We start from the raw sequence: 13275 nt of genomic DNA on the forward strand, positions 1-13275 counted from the left end.
TGCCAGTGAATTCAGATAGTGTAGCCATTTCAAAGTTTATTGTCCATCCTGTATATTTTGGATTGCTTTGTGTTTTGCCTAAACTACAGAGACAACTGAAACTGAGATTTCACCTTAAGTGGAAGTGTGTATCATGTAACTTTTGAATCTCAGTCCTTGACCTTTCTCAGTCTTTTCCCCCATCCCTCTGTGCCCCTAGAGGCTGTCAAAAACTCAGGTCCCTGCCATAGGCCGGTCTTCCCTGAGCAATGGCCCAATTCTCTACATTTCTATTCCTCTCCCCTACCAAAACCTATTTCAGAATTGGTATTTTCGAGGAAGCAGTAGTATAAAGTGCAGGCTCAGCCAAAACACATTCTCAAATTTGAATCTGGATCCTACTACTCTTACTGTGTGATCTAGGGCAAGTTCCTTAACCTCCCTCGGCCACAATTTCCTTACCTATGAAGAGAAGATCAACACCTAACGTGAGTTGTAAGGAATAAAGGAAATCCTGCAAGTAAAGCATTTCTTCCCAGAGCCCCTACTAAGGGCTCAAAAAGGGCAGCCAGTTTTATTATCTGCATCATAACAGGGTTTCCCAACTCAACTTAAACATCTGTCAAGAAACAAAAGTGAACAAATCAAGGGTTAAAAATCTAAAGAAGTATCCAAGTAGTCCCCTAAGTGGGGAAGGGATTTATCTGTGGGCAGAGCTGCTGTCTGTCCAGCAACCACAGCTACCAGGGCGTGGCCTGCTCCCAGGGAAAGCTATTTCTGCAAGGTCATTTAAGCAAGGTTTAGACAGTCCTGTGAAGCCATCCACAAAGTGGATGACTGGTGAGGAGCCACAGGGTTTAGGATCCCGAAAAGGCTCTGGACTTGAATATAATTGAGAAACAACAGGGTTTCCATTTAAATTACTGCATACATGTTTTAGTTTTTCATGTAGCTTGAAACCTAACTTGAAATAAAGTTCTAAATGTAGCAAAAATATAAAATGATCTAGAGAGATCATTTCACTTTAAAATGTTTTTATTTGGTTCAACTAGATTCAAGGCACTGTGCTCATTGAGGGCATGCAATGCATAATAAGCTTAAAATAAAACTTCTCAATTATGGCTAAATAAAATGAAAGCCAATACATTTCCCCATACCTAAATGATTTCCTACCCTCTCACAATATTCACAACATCTAAGTTAGCCTGTCACAATGTCCTCCTGGAATCCCTGCAAGCCTATTAAAGGTCACCTATCACTGTCTTTGTTTACAACCTATTGTGTAGGATTCCCCCCTGGACACATTTCTCGCTCTTTAAAAAATACTGGCCACGAGGCACATTCTAAGCTATTGATAACTGCTTGCTTCTGGTCATCTCCCAGTGACAGAGGGCTCAAACGCATGGAAATTTTAACGGTTAGTATCCATTAGCCAAACAACCATCACAGCAACCTATGGTATAACCCTACTCAAAGATCTTGTGTCCAGCTGGATGTACCAACCTAAGGGGCCTCCATTTTCTGGTATTTCCAAGTCAGTCCTGTAAATATTCTGCGGCAGGCAGTGGGTACAACTGTGTACGGCAGGGGTGACTCCCGTGTTCTTTCAAACACGCCCATGTGCTAGTCCTATTCCCAGATCTCCTGCTGCTCACACAACAGTGGCATTTAAACCTGAAGATGGTGTGTAACTTTAAATACCAGATTAGCAGATAACCAGGTGGAAACTGCATCTAAACTGCACACCACTACACTTGGCCATGCATCTTCAACAGGGACCCAGAGGTCTCTGGAGCGGTTGCAATTTCAGCCTTTTGATGAGGTTAACATTTGGGGAGGGACAGTGAAGAACTAACCCGTAAGAAAGATAAGGTTAGTGGTTAATATTCCAGCATCATTACCTATAAACAAATAAGGCATTTCATAAAAGGTAACTTATTATTTAACAGGGCCTAATTCTATTGTTGCAAACATACTGCACTGAAGATATTCCTAAGGGCGTTTCATAATAGACTATTTTGCTCCACAACAACCCAGAGACTGCTTACAGCACGAAAAGATGGGGACACTAATGTTTTCCCCTCGCAATACCAGTTTAATTCTCCTGTCAACGCTAACTGCCCCCGACAGCCAAGTGACCACAGATTGCCTCTGGGGAAAGGTAAGGACAGGACTCTGGGCATTTGGGTGTCGTGACCCAGGGGGTGGCACGGGTCCCCCCTCGCGCCAGCCCTACCCTGGCCAGGTGCCCCTCCGGCGCCCCTGCGCGGGGCCCTCTCTCCCGCTCACCTAATGACCAGGAGTTCGTGGAGCAGATACGCAGCTGCGGCCAGCAAAGCTCCCCCGGTCAAGTAAAGTGTTTTCTTCCACCAGGGATCGGAGCCCAGCCCTGCCATGATCCCACCGTAATCCTGCAAAGGGAAAGCGATGATGTCCCCATAAAAGGAGAAGGGCTCCTCGGTCCCGGCCCACCAGCCGAAGAAGGAGACGCTCTGGTTCCAGCTCAAATCCACCACGCACGGCCTGGACGAGGCAAAGCCAACCCCCCAGTGCATGCTGCGCGGCTGGCTGCGGACGTCCCTCCCAGGGCCCGCGCCGCCCGCATGGGAAGGGGCCGGGCGGCCCGGCGCGGGCTCAGCTGCAGGCTGGGAGCGCGGGCGGCGGCGACCGAGGCGGCGGCGGCGGAGGAGGAGGAGAAGGAGGAGGGAGGGCGCGGGCCGCGGGCGGCGGGCCTGGCCGGCGGGGCCCCAGGGCCCGGGGCGGCAGCGGCGGCCGCCGGCTTTCCCCGCAGCGGCCTCTCCGCGCCTCTCTTTGTGTCGGCGCCTGGAGAAGGCCGCGTGATGTCATTGCTCCCCGGGGCTGGGAAACAGAGGCGGGATAAAGTCACCTACCCCGCGCCCTGCCCCCGCCCCGCATCTCCGCGGTCCGGCGGCCTCCGCCCCGGCGGGAGCTGCAGGGCTGGGGCGCGCCGGGCGGGCTCCGCGCCTCCGGGAGGCACGGCCTGGAAGGGCTCTGAGCGCTAGGGTAGGGCTGCGGGGGTGGGTGCAGAAAGGCTCCGCCGGGAGGAAGCTGCATCAGGGCCCGGATCTCGGTCCCCCAACCCGCGTGTCCCGCCCTCCGCCTTCGCTCCAGCCCCTCCCGCAGCCCGGGAAGTGGGGAGCGCGCAGGACTCACCTGGGGCCGCGCGGAGCTGCCGGCAGGAAACGCCACCCGGCGGGGCTGGGAACCAAGACCCGGATCAAGGTCGGGAATTAGATCGCTCTGGCCATCAGCAAAGCGCTGTGTATTTGCATAACTTACAAAAAACACTCATTAAATTGCACAGTTACTCAGGTCTTGGCCATGTGCTTACAGAGGGGAGATGTCTGATGTGATAGTGAAAATGTACTAAGGGAGATTTTCCCTCTGACAAGCCCAGCTTAGGTCTTTCCCCCTTTGAAATCATTATCAGGGTACTCGCTGATGGTGGGGTGTTTTGTTTTTCTTTTTCTTCCTTTTCGGTGCTGAAAAATATGTTAAACGTTGTGTGTGTGTGTGTGTGTGTGTGTGTGTGTGTGTGTGTGCAGTTTATTTTTCCTTTAACTTCATTTTTTTAGTTTGCAAGTACAAAGAATAAGTTTATGATGTACACACAGATTTTAGCAAGAGCATGGATAGTTTAAAATTGTTTGGAGGAACTGAAAAAAATTCAACTAGGGGATTTATTTCTCTTAAGGCAAAAGGATGGATGTAGGAACCCTCCAGGCTTGTGCATGAGGAAGCGGAGATTGGGGTGAAAAAGGACTCCCCCTTCCTTCCTACTTCCCCTACCACACCAGCCCTTAGAACAGGCAGTGAGTGTGGTCAAACTGTTACAATATAAGCTTGTTGTGAGCCACAGCGAGATAAAGTGGGGGGCTAGCCAGGCTGGTGCCTAAGCAGCAGCAGTGAGGGGTCCCAAACACTACGGTATCTGTGACCTTTCAGGAAGAAGCAACGTGTGGTTGGAAGCGAACCTTCTATGAGCAGGTGGTAAAGAGTAGAACTCAAGGGCCTGCTGGGGTGAAGGGTAGTCACCAGACAATCTTCCAGGGAGAGGAACCCCGAAGCTGGAGGGCATTGTGCATCGAAGGCAGAGTGGGCGGAGTTTGGGATCAGAGCAGAAATGCTCTATGCTGAGAGCGGACAAAGCGTGCTGGCACCAGTGGTTCCCCATTCTCCCACATAGCACTCAGCCTTGGCTCTCATTATATGTTGAGCCAATATTTCAAGAATATCAGCTTGATATTTTGTACCGAATTATTTGCCTAAGTGTCTAGGTCCATAAATCATCTTATGCCCTGTAATTAACAGCCAGAGGGAACTGAACAGAAATGGGTTAAGAGAGGAGCCGAGGAGACTGACTCTTCAAAGAGTGGCTCCACAGAATCCCATGGAGAGCCAGATCCCAGGCTCAAGCCCGTGGATTCCTGCACAATAGCTGTGTAGGACCCTGCCCTGCAGGGTGAAGAGTAGGGAGCTGAGCATGAAGGACTCCTGGGGTCCTTCAGCTAGTGAAATGTAATGAAGACCTCGGGAGCCAGAGGGGGCATCTTTACCCCTCCCACTACCACTACCAATTCTGATGGCCTTGGTGTCATAATTATGGACATTAGCTACACACTTGAGGTATCTTGTCATTTTTCTTTTACAAAGACTTTGTTTTACTAAGTTTAATTGAGGTGTTACAAGAAAAGGGAAGGGACTAATATATATCGAACCTCTGCCTGTCCGATCATATTTATTTCAGTAACTTTTCAAAACAACCTGTATCAGATAAGCATTGTCATCCACATTTTACAAGTGAGGAGACTGCGGCTCAGAGAGGTGAATTAACAAGTTCACTTCCCAGAGCCAGGATTCAAACCCAGTATGTCTGACAGCAGCAACCCTTTGGATTTTGCACCGCCTACAACGTTGCTCACACCAAGTACCAGTGTGTAGGGTAGATGCTGAGGAAAATTTGCCTTCATTGGTTGATGTGAGCTTTTGTCTATTAGCTTTTGTTTGTTACTGTCTGTGAGGTGATGGTTAGCTTAGGGTTAAAAAAATTCTGTGCTGTGATTAGGGGTTGAGAGAATTCCCCCTTTGGTCTCATCCTCCCGAGTAGGGGAGATGTGAGATGATGTTGCTTTTTGTCTGTTTTGCCCGCATCAGCAGATGAAGTGAAGAAGTAGCTAAATTAAATCAGGACGACGTGACAGGCACGTTGCCAAGCTTTGAAAGGCCTTGGGCCGATGGTCCCAGGCGAGAACAGTAGGTATTATTTTCATCAGTCGGATGTGCAACGTTTTTATCATTAACTGCCAAACCCGCCTGGAACTGGTGATTCCTTGAGAGGGGAGGCAGGAACAAAAAACTTTACTCTGGGGTGCTTCTAAAGAGATATACAAGACAGACCTCAGGTGACATAGGATGGATTGATTGCTGTTTCAAGAGATTGCTATTCAGAAGGTTCGCTGTTTCAGGACTGGTTTTCAGCATTGGGTTGTTTTAGAGTAAGAGATCGGAACTTGCCTCCATGGACAGTAGTGAGTTCTTTTGTTGGTGAATTGTCATCATTCTAGCAGCTTTGGAACTTGTATGCAGCTTGCAGTATCAGAAGACTCCCTAACTTTTAGCAACAACAACAGCAACGGCAAAGGCAGCAACATTCTTGGGAACCAGCAAGCAGCAGTGCAGAGACAGCTGAGTTTCTCTCAGCTGCAGCCCTGGCAAGGTTTTGATTCCTGACTTTTCCAGTGCTGTTCTCACCCTGTTTGGTGAGCTTTGGGAATCTACTGTAATAGTTACTGTCCTATAAAGCTTATTACAGCTTTTGCATACTCCTTACTGATGTTATTTGTGTATTTAGCCAAGTGATTTTTGATCAATAGTAAATGTGTTTGGCTCTCTTAAACTTACATGTATGTGTACTCCTCTGACATGACATTGTTGTTAATGAATATAGTTTAGTCTAAGCCTCCTTTACTTTCTGTCATTAGCACATTCTATTAATTGTCTTTGTCTTTTGCTATTGCACATTGCTAAACACATTGATTAGATACTGCTAAACAAATCAATTAATCCTCTCTTTAGCGTGTGCTCCTCTTCCTTTTCCCGGCTCGTCATTAAACAGTGCTGGGTCGCTGTCCATGGTATTCTTTCTTTATACCATTCAATTCTGAATGATGTCTAAATCCAATAGCTGCAAAGCCCCAAATGCCTACCAGTTATACATGCTGTCTGTCGCCTTCTGAGAAAGATGGATTCAGACAGTTCCGTATACAGACATGCCTACACCTGAGTCATGTGACTCTGAAGCCTGGCCATGATGATATGACAAGGAACAACTAAATAAGTGCTTCCCAAATTTTAAAGAGTAAATGTATCAACTGGGGTTCTGCCATGATGATTCAAATAAGGGAAAATTAGACCTATGCGTCTCAAACATCACTGTGCTTATGAACCCCTGAGGCTCTTTTTCACATACAAACTCTAACTCCGTAGTTCTGTGGTGGGGTCTAAGATTCCGCATTTCTAACAAACTTCCAAGTGAGACCAGACCACACTTGGATTAACAATGGTAGACCACTGGCTTCTGAGGAGGATCAAAGACGCCCCCCTATGCTGATGGCTTTTAATCAACACAATCAAGTCACTGTTCTTTATGAGTTTAGACACCAGACATACAGATACAAAGGTTGGCTCAGCAGTAGAATCAGACATGGAAAGAAAATGAATCAAGACTCAAGAAGAGCAATTAGAACAGAGAGTAATGCATATCCCTTCTGAAAGGTCCTAGCCCAAGTGCTAGGAGCTGAGGAAGTCACTGGGCGGGAAAGATGGGGTGGGGAGGAGTAAAGGAGAGGAGAGAGAGAAGACCGAGAATCCTGAGGGGATTACTGATAATCATGGCACATTTATCAGGTGCCAATATGAAGAGCATAAGTAAATAGATACAATGCTTTATAAATTTCACTGTTCTTAGAAAATTTTTCCCTAGGAATGTACTTCATGTTTCCAAATATCACCTCAGAGATTTAAGAGTTTGCTGCTGTGGTAATAAGTGGATGTCATGTTGGCACTATAGCTGGTTTTACAAAATGGAATGTAAGATACCATTTTATTAAAATATCTCAATATTATTCAAAAAGTAAAAAATTTACTTGACAATGTTACCCTGAATTTTATTGTAAAGCTTCTGCTTTCTTGGCTTCCCTTGTGGATAAGAGGTCTAATATCCTACCCAGGTATCCTGAAGCATAACCAACATTATAGCTGGAAGACAGTAAGTCACCATAAGGTGACTTTGCCTGTTTACTTTCTGATCCACTGGACTTGGGCATTTTATAAGTCATTACATCACTCTCAGAAAACATTTCCTACAAGACTGACTTGATGCTAAGACAGGATATGCAAATAATAACCAGGCTCAAATGAGTGAGGGGCAATTGAGAAGGTGGGTGAGGAGAAGGATTTGGGACATTTTGAGCTTGGACAGTGTATTAGTTTGCTAGGCCTGCCATAACAAAGTACCACAAGCTGGGTGGCTTAAACAACAGAAATTTCCTCATAGTTCTAGAGGTTATACATCTGTGATTCAAAGTGTTGGCAGGCTTTTCTCCCTGGCTTGTTCATGACCATCTTTACCCTGTGTCTTTACATGGTCTTTCCTCCGTATGTCTGTGTCCCAATCTCGTCTTCTTACTAAGGACACTAATCATATTGATGTAGGGCCACCCGAATGACCCCATTTTCCTTAACTACCTCTTTAAAGGCCCCATCTGCAAATATGTCAGATTTTGAGGTACTGAGGGTTAGGACTTCAACATATGGATTTTTAAGGGGACACAATTCAGCCCATAACAGACAACCTATAGAATCCCAAGTTGGAGATGGCCAGTGGCAACTGAATGTGTGAGTTTAGAGAAGAAATTTGGGCCTGGGGTTGAGATGGCTGGAGGTGATTAAAGCTAAGGGAGTAGACATGAGAATGTGAGGGTTATGCTGTGTGAGAGGAGAGAAGGGCCAAGGACAGAACCCTGAGAATACCACATTTGGAGGACGGGAGGCTCGTCCAGGGAACTGAGAGAGGGGAGGCCAGGAGGGAAGCCTCACAGGTGTTAGGATGGCAGCAGCCAGAGGAAGGGGGTGGTGGTTCAAGAACATGTGAGGTGGGATCAATAGTGTCTCATGTTCCTCCAAAATCAAGCAAAATAAATTTAGCCAGCAGAACGGACATTGCTGATCTTGGTGGGGGAGACCCTTCAAGTGTCAAGGGAGCAGAAGCTAAGATTAAAAAACGAAGGGCCAGATGGTAAGTGCAGATAACACCCACAACAATTTGGCTGTGAAAGAGGAAAGCAAAGGTGACAATTAGAGGCAGAAATAAATATGTTTTCCATACTTTCAAAAAAGAGGTTATGATTTCTATTTTTATTATAAATACATGAACATAGTACAAAACTCAAAAGCTATGAAAAAGAACGCACTGAAAAGTAAATCTCCATGCTGGTCTTCTCCCCTTACCTCCAGATGTGATCCGGCTCTTCTCCCCCCTGCTCCTTGCCCTGGCAGCTCACCTGCAGGAAGGACATCAATGACTTCCTCGCACTATGGCTTCCTGTTGTACCGGCTGAACCTTCCTTCATGGAGTTTACCTTTTAACATGGAGATTGGAGGGCAGGAGGAGTGTAAGGAAGGGATGACTAACCCATGGTATCTTTTCCTGCAGGCTCCCTAGGCCATGGCTCCTATCAGGCAGCCTTTCCTCTGCATTGCTACCCTCTGTGGGTTTCAGGAACTAATTCCACACATTTCTCCTTTGCCAGAGGGGTGATAAGGGCTTCCTGCTGTTGCTGGCCCTGGGGCTCTATCCTCTTGTAAACATCCCTTTTATTAAATAAATGCTCCTCAAAATAACCAGTTTGAGTGTGCTTTTGGTTTCCTGCTGGGACTCTAAGGGGCAAAGTTTCCCTCCTAACTCTGTCCCCCAGTTCTTCTCCCCAGAGACAAATACAGTCATCAGCTTCTGTGCTTATTCTGAAATTTTCCATGCGTTATAAAAAGCATTTCCTACATAAACATATATATATATATATATATATATATATATATATATATATATATATACACACACACACACACACACACACACACACATATTCAGATAATTCAGTTCACGAACTCATCCTAGAGAAAGTGCTACATACCTCACTGATGAATGTCACTATGGTCACCTTCCAAGTACTCCCCTTGGGAAGCTATGCACTGATGCCAGTGCCTAGTCCACCCTTCAAAGCAATTTCGGAACTCTTTTTCTGGAATGACCATCAGAGCTGTCGTCATATTACCCTTGATGTCCTAAATCTCATCAAAATGCCTTCCTTTCAATTTATCCTTTATCTTTGGGTAAAGAAAGAAGTCATTGGGGGCCAGATCAGGTGAGTAGGGAGTGTGTTCCAATACAGTTATTTGTTCACTGGCTAAAACCTCCCTCACAGACAGTGCCGTGTGAGCTGGTGCATTGTCATGATGCAAGAGCCAGGAATTGTTGGCAAAAAGTTCAGGAGGTCTAACTTTTTCACGCAGCCTTTTCAGCACTTCCAAACAGTAAGCTTGGTTACCTGTTTGTCCAGTTGGTATAAATTCATAATGAATAATCCCTCTGATATCAAAAAAGATTAGCAACATCGTTGCAACAAGTTCACATTTATTTCAAAGGTGTGTTATCCTAGATGCACAAGAACAATGGACAGGGCTGGCTTAAGTCAAAGATAAACCTCTCACTAAAACGTTACATGCCTGGGGCATGACCTGCCCAGTTAGGAATCTATGATCCGATCACCCTGGGAGGTTACTTTCCATAGAACCTCCTCTGCCCCCGCCCCCCTTTTTTTGTCCACAAGCCTCAGGGAGAGATTATAGGAAAGAATTGGTATGAGACTAAATCATGGGCAATGATTAGGGGGTAGCAAGGATACTTACAGGCTACAAAAATATCAAAAAAAATTTGGCCCAGCAAGCCTGTGGAGTGCCTGTTACCTGGGCCTGAACTGAATGATCTCTATGGAAGATGTCGCAGGAGCATAGAGAGATTTGCCTCTAGAAGAGTTAGTTTCAGCCCCTATTGACTGGTTCTCAGGGAAAGTTCTGTGTGCAAAACTGCCAGGTCTGTGGGTGCTCATGTAGACAGCAGAGGCGTGAGGGGGCAAAGGTCTGGTCACTGTGTGGTGGGTCTGGGCGCCACCTGGCGGTGGGTGTGGGGCGTGGGGGGAAGAGGAGCTCCTTGGATATCCACTGCACTAAGGCAGTTACTTTTAGGCTCTCTGCTAACATTGTGGTTGAGTATCTTTCATCCCTCCATCCATCCACCCAGCCGTCTACCCATTATCGCTATTTTAAAACAGCAATCTTTATTTATGAGTTCAAATTCGTTAAACATTGCATAAATCTGATTGTTAATTAATCCAGGCTGGCCTTCTACCATCCCATCCTGACAAAACCAAGTCTAAAAACAGAATGCCAGAATGTCTCCAATTGAATATCAAAAGAATGACCAAAAAGAGACAATTTAAATCATGTTCCAGTTTTTGCCTTCCACGAATTTTGACGGCCTCCGTGTTCACTTTTAGAAAATATAAGTAGAAGAGAGACCCTATTTTTCTTTTCCTAACATACTCACTCTGTCAAGTAAAGACTATTTCCCCACAGCAGTATTTTAGTGCAGTCATTTTTAACCTTTTTTGGGCGGGAGTTGGGGGATCATGAATCCTTCTGAGACTGGTGAAAGCTGTGGGACATTGTCAGCAGAAAAATACATGCAACTTTGCTCCCTGTTTTGGAAGCCTGTCTGTGTACTCCAGATACAGAGCCTGCTGTAGAGTCAGAAAAAACAGTAGAGAGCTTATGAGATGTCAGTGAGTACTATGTCCATTAGGTCCTGTCTGTCAATAAGAAACAAGGATTCAAAGCTGGCAAAGCAGAAACCCCTGGTGTCCATATTTACCTTGTACCCTCCACCCCATTCTCAGCTCTGGCCACATCATCTGGAGAACATCTTCTTTTCTTTGGGTCCAACTGGTGACTTTTAGCTTCTAGACAGTGGCTCCTCTATGTGGACTGCATCCTTTATGTGCTGGGATACAAGAGGTTTATTGATTTCACAATAAACTGTTTTGCTTGATTTTCATGCAAACCACCAGTGTCAGGAATTTTTTTTTTTTTTTTTTGACACAGAGAAGAAGGCTTGCATATCATTTGCATCTCAGTAACCGTCAAATAAGAATTTCCCTTCTAATAGTCACATTGTAAGTTAATAAAAGCAATTATGTTGGCTGTATAACACAGTCTTTCATTTGATCTGGTTTCCATCTTGATTTCTACATGGACATTTTCTTAGATTGTTAGATATTTCAGAACTACTTCTGTAAGGATGCAAATGGAAGCCTATCATGATGCACAAAGGTTTTATAGAACTGCAGGGACCTCATCAGACCAGGTTTAAAACATACATCAAAAAGACATCTCAGGTAAAAATTTTTGCCTTTTTGTTCAACTGAGATATTTTTCATTTTAGTACTTTTCTTCAATTTATCATTAAAGCAATAGTAAAAACTGTTCGTATAATATAGAAAGTAAGGGTATAATTTTGTTCAGGGGATTGAAAGTATTGTATGAAGTTGCAGTAAATAGCATGCAGTTGTTTAGAGCGATGAAGCTAAGAGAACTGAGGCCAATAGCCCAGACTCTGGACTTCGTGAAGCTCTGTTTGATTTGCTTTTGGAGATGGTACCTGCAAACAGGCAATTCAAACGTGTGATAATAATCCAGTTGTGTGTGGTCATGCTACTGCTGTGACCATATGGTGGCACAGACACGCGGTACAATGGGCACAGGTTCGGGAATCAGACTCCCTGGGTGCAGATCCAGGCGGCCCCTTCATGGTTGTGAGATGCCAAGCTCATGTAACGTCTCTGTGAAATGGAGTGGAAAGTGAGTGGTCCCTACTTCACGGGGCTGTTGGGAGGGGTCAGTGAGATAATCCATGCAGAGCACTTAGAACAGGGCCTGCTCCTCTGTAAACCGAAGGATTACCAGTAAGTGGCCAATATCACTTATGAATTCTTTTTAAAAAGCAATATTTTACATTAATTGATGTTCAGTGTCTATTCTAGGCCAATTCAATATCACAATTTCCCTAACATTTTATATTGAAAATATAAACTTACAGAAAAGTTGAAGTAGTGTAATGAATACCTATGCACCCTTCATCTAAATTCACCAATTATTAACATGTTACATTTACTTTCTGTTTATCCACAAACACACATATTCCCTGAAACCTAAATAAAAGTAACCTTTCTTGAAGTTCTGAAAAGCATTTATCCAACTATTCTCATTTCCTCCTTATCTTTTTCTAACAATGTGGCCTGTTTTCATTTTTTAAACCCACTGACTGTAAGTTGCAGGTATCTTGCTCTTCAGTTCCTAAGTTCCCAACTGTACGCAATTCCTAAGAATAAGGACATTTTCTTTCATAAACATAACGCTATCACATGTAAGGAAATTCATAGTAATTCCATAATGTTATCGTATATCCAGTTCATCTTCAAAGCATATTCAACTTTATGCAATTGTCTCAAAAACATTTATAGCTGTTTTGCTGTGCCATTGTTTTTGATGTTCCATTCAAAAATCCAATCGAGGTTCTTGCATTGCACTGGTCACTTTTAACCTACATCCCAGTTTAAGTCAATTAACTTACAGAATGTCTCACATTTTGGATTTGTCTGAATTTTCCCTTATGGAAAATTTCTTTCAGCTTGTCCCCCCCACCCACCTGTAGCTGACTCACTAGACCTTATGTGGGCCACTCCTAAGGATCCCTAACTCATTGCTTTCCTTTGTGTGGGATCCTCCATTCAGCAAATATTTGTTTAGGTTATTTATCCCTACTCGCTAAATGGTAATGTCGGCTCTAGGCCTGGATGTTATGGCAAGGCAAAGTATAATAAATTGAGATTTGATTTGCCTTTAGCGATAGAAAACCCAAATAGCAGTAGTTTAAACAAGGTGATATACTCCCCCTCTCTCTCTTTTGTCAAAGTCTGAAGGTAGACAGCCTCAGGCTAAGATAGGAATCCACACATCAGGGTCCTCTATATTGTTGCTCCAACTCAAAGGCTGAGCTGCTGCTCCAGTTCAGGCCATCATGTTCCCCTTGCACCCAGCAGGGGGGAGAAAAGGCAAGAAAAGAGAACACGCTCTCTGTAAGGGCACTTCCTGGAAGTTACA

At 44.8% G+C, this 13275-nt stretch overlaps 1 protein-coding gene and 1 long non-coding RNA gene across 4 annotated transcripts in view; one reads left to right on the plus strand and one right to left on the minus strand.

Moving 5' to 3' along the window:
- Positions 1–3412, minus strand: part of FAXC (failed axon connections homolog, metaxin like GST domain containing) — a 73713-nt gene extending 70301 nt beyond the window's left edge. Inside the window, exons 1-2 of one of the 3 annotated variants that reach the window (XM_019743398.2) lie at positions 3154–3412; positions 2269–2390 (exon numbers count right to left, since the gene is read on the minus strand). In XM_019743398.2, coding sequence (XP_019598957.1) covers positions 2269–2375 — 107 coding nt within the window. In that variant the 5' untranslated portion in view covers positions 2376–2390; positions 3154–3412. Of the gene's footprint in view, positions 1–2268; positions 2542–2870; positions 3100–3153 lie in introns of those variants that run through there. The other 2 variants (XM_019743397.2, XM_019743400.2) reach the window with 2 other exon arrangements.
- Positions 937–2470, plus strand: LOC141571688 (uncharacterized). The gene is made up of 3 exons (XR_012496694.1): positions 937–1851; positions 1929–2140; positions 2353–2470. It is a non-coding gene; the product is annotated as an uncharacterized LOC141571688 (long non-coding RNA).
- Positions 3413–13275: the final 9863 nt, after the last annotated feature.

This window comes from Rhinolophus sinicus, linkage group LG05 (assembly GCF_036562045.2).
Source record: "Rhinolophus sinicus isolate RSC01 linkage group LG05, ASM3656204v1, whole genome shotgun sequence".
Classification (NCBI taxonomy): domain Eukaryota; kingdom Metazoa; phylum Chordata; class Mammalia; order Chiroptera; family Rhinolophidae; genus Rhinolophus; species Rhinolophus sinicus.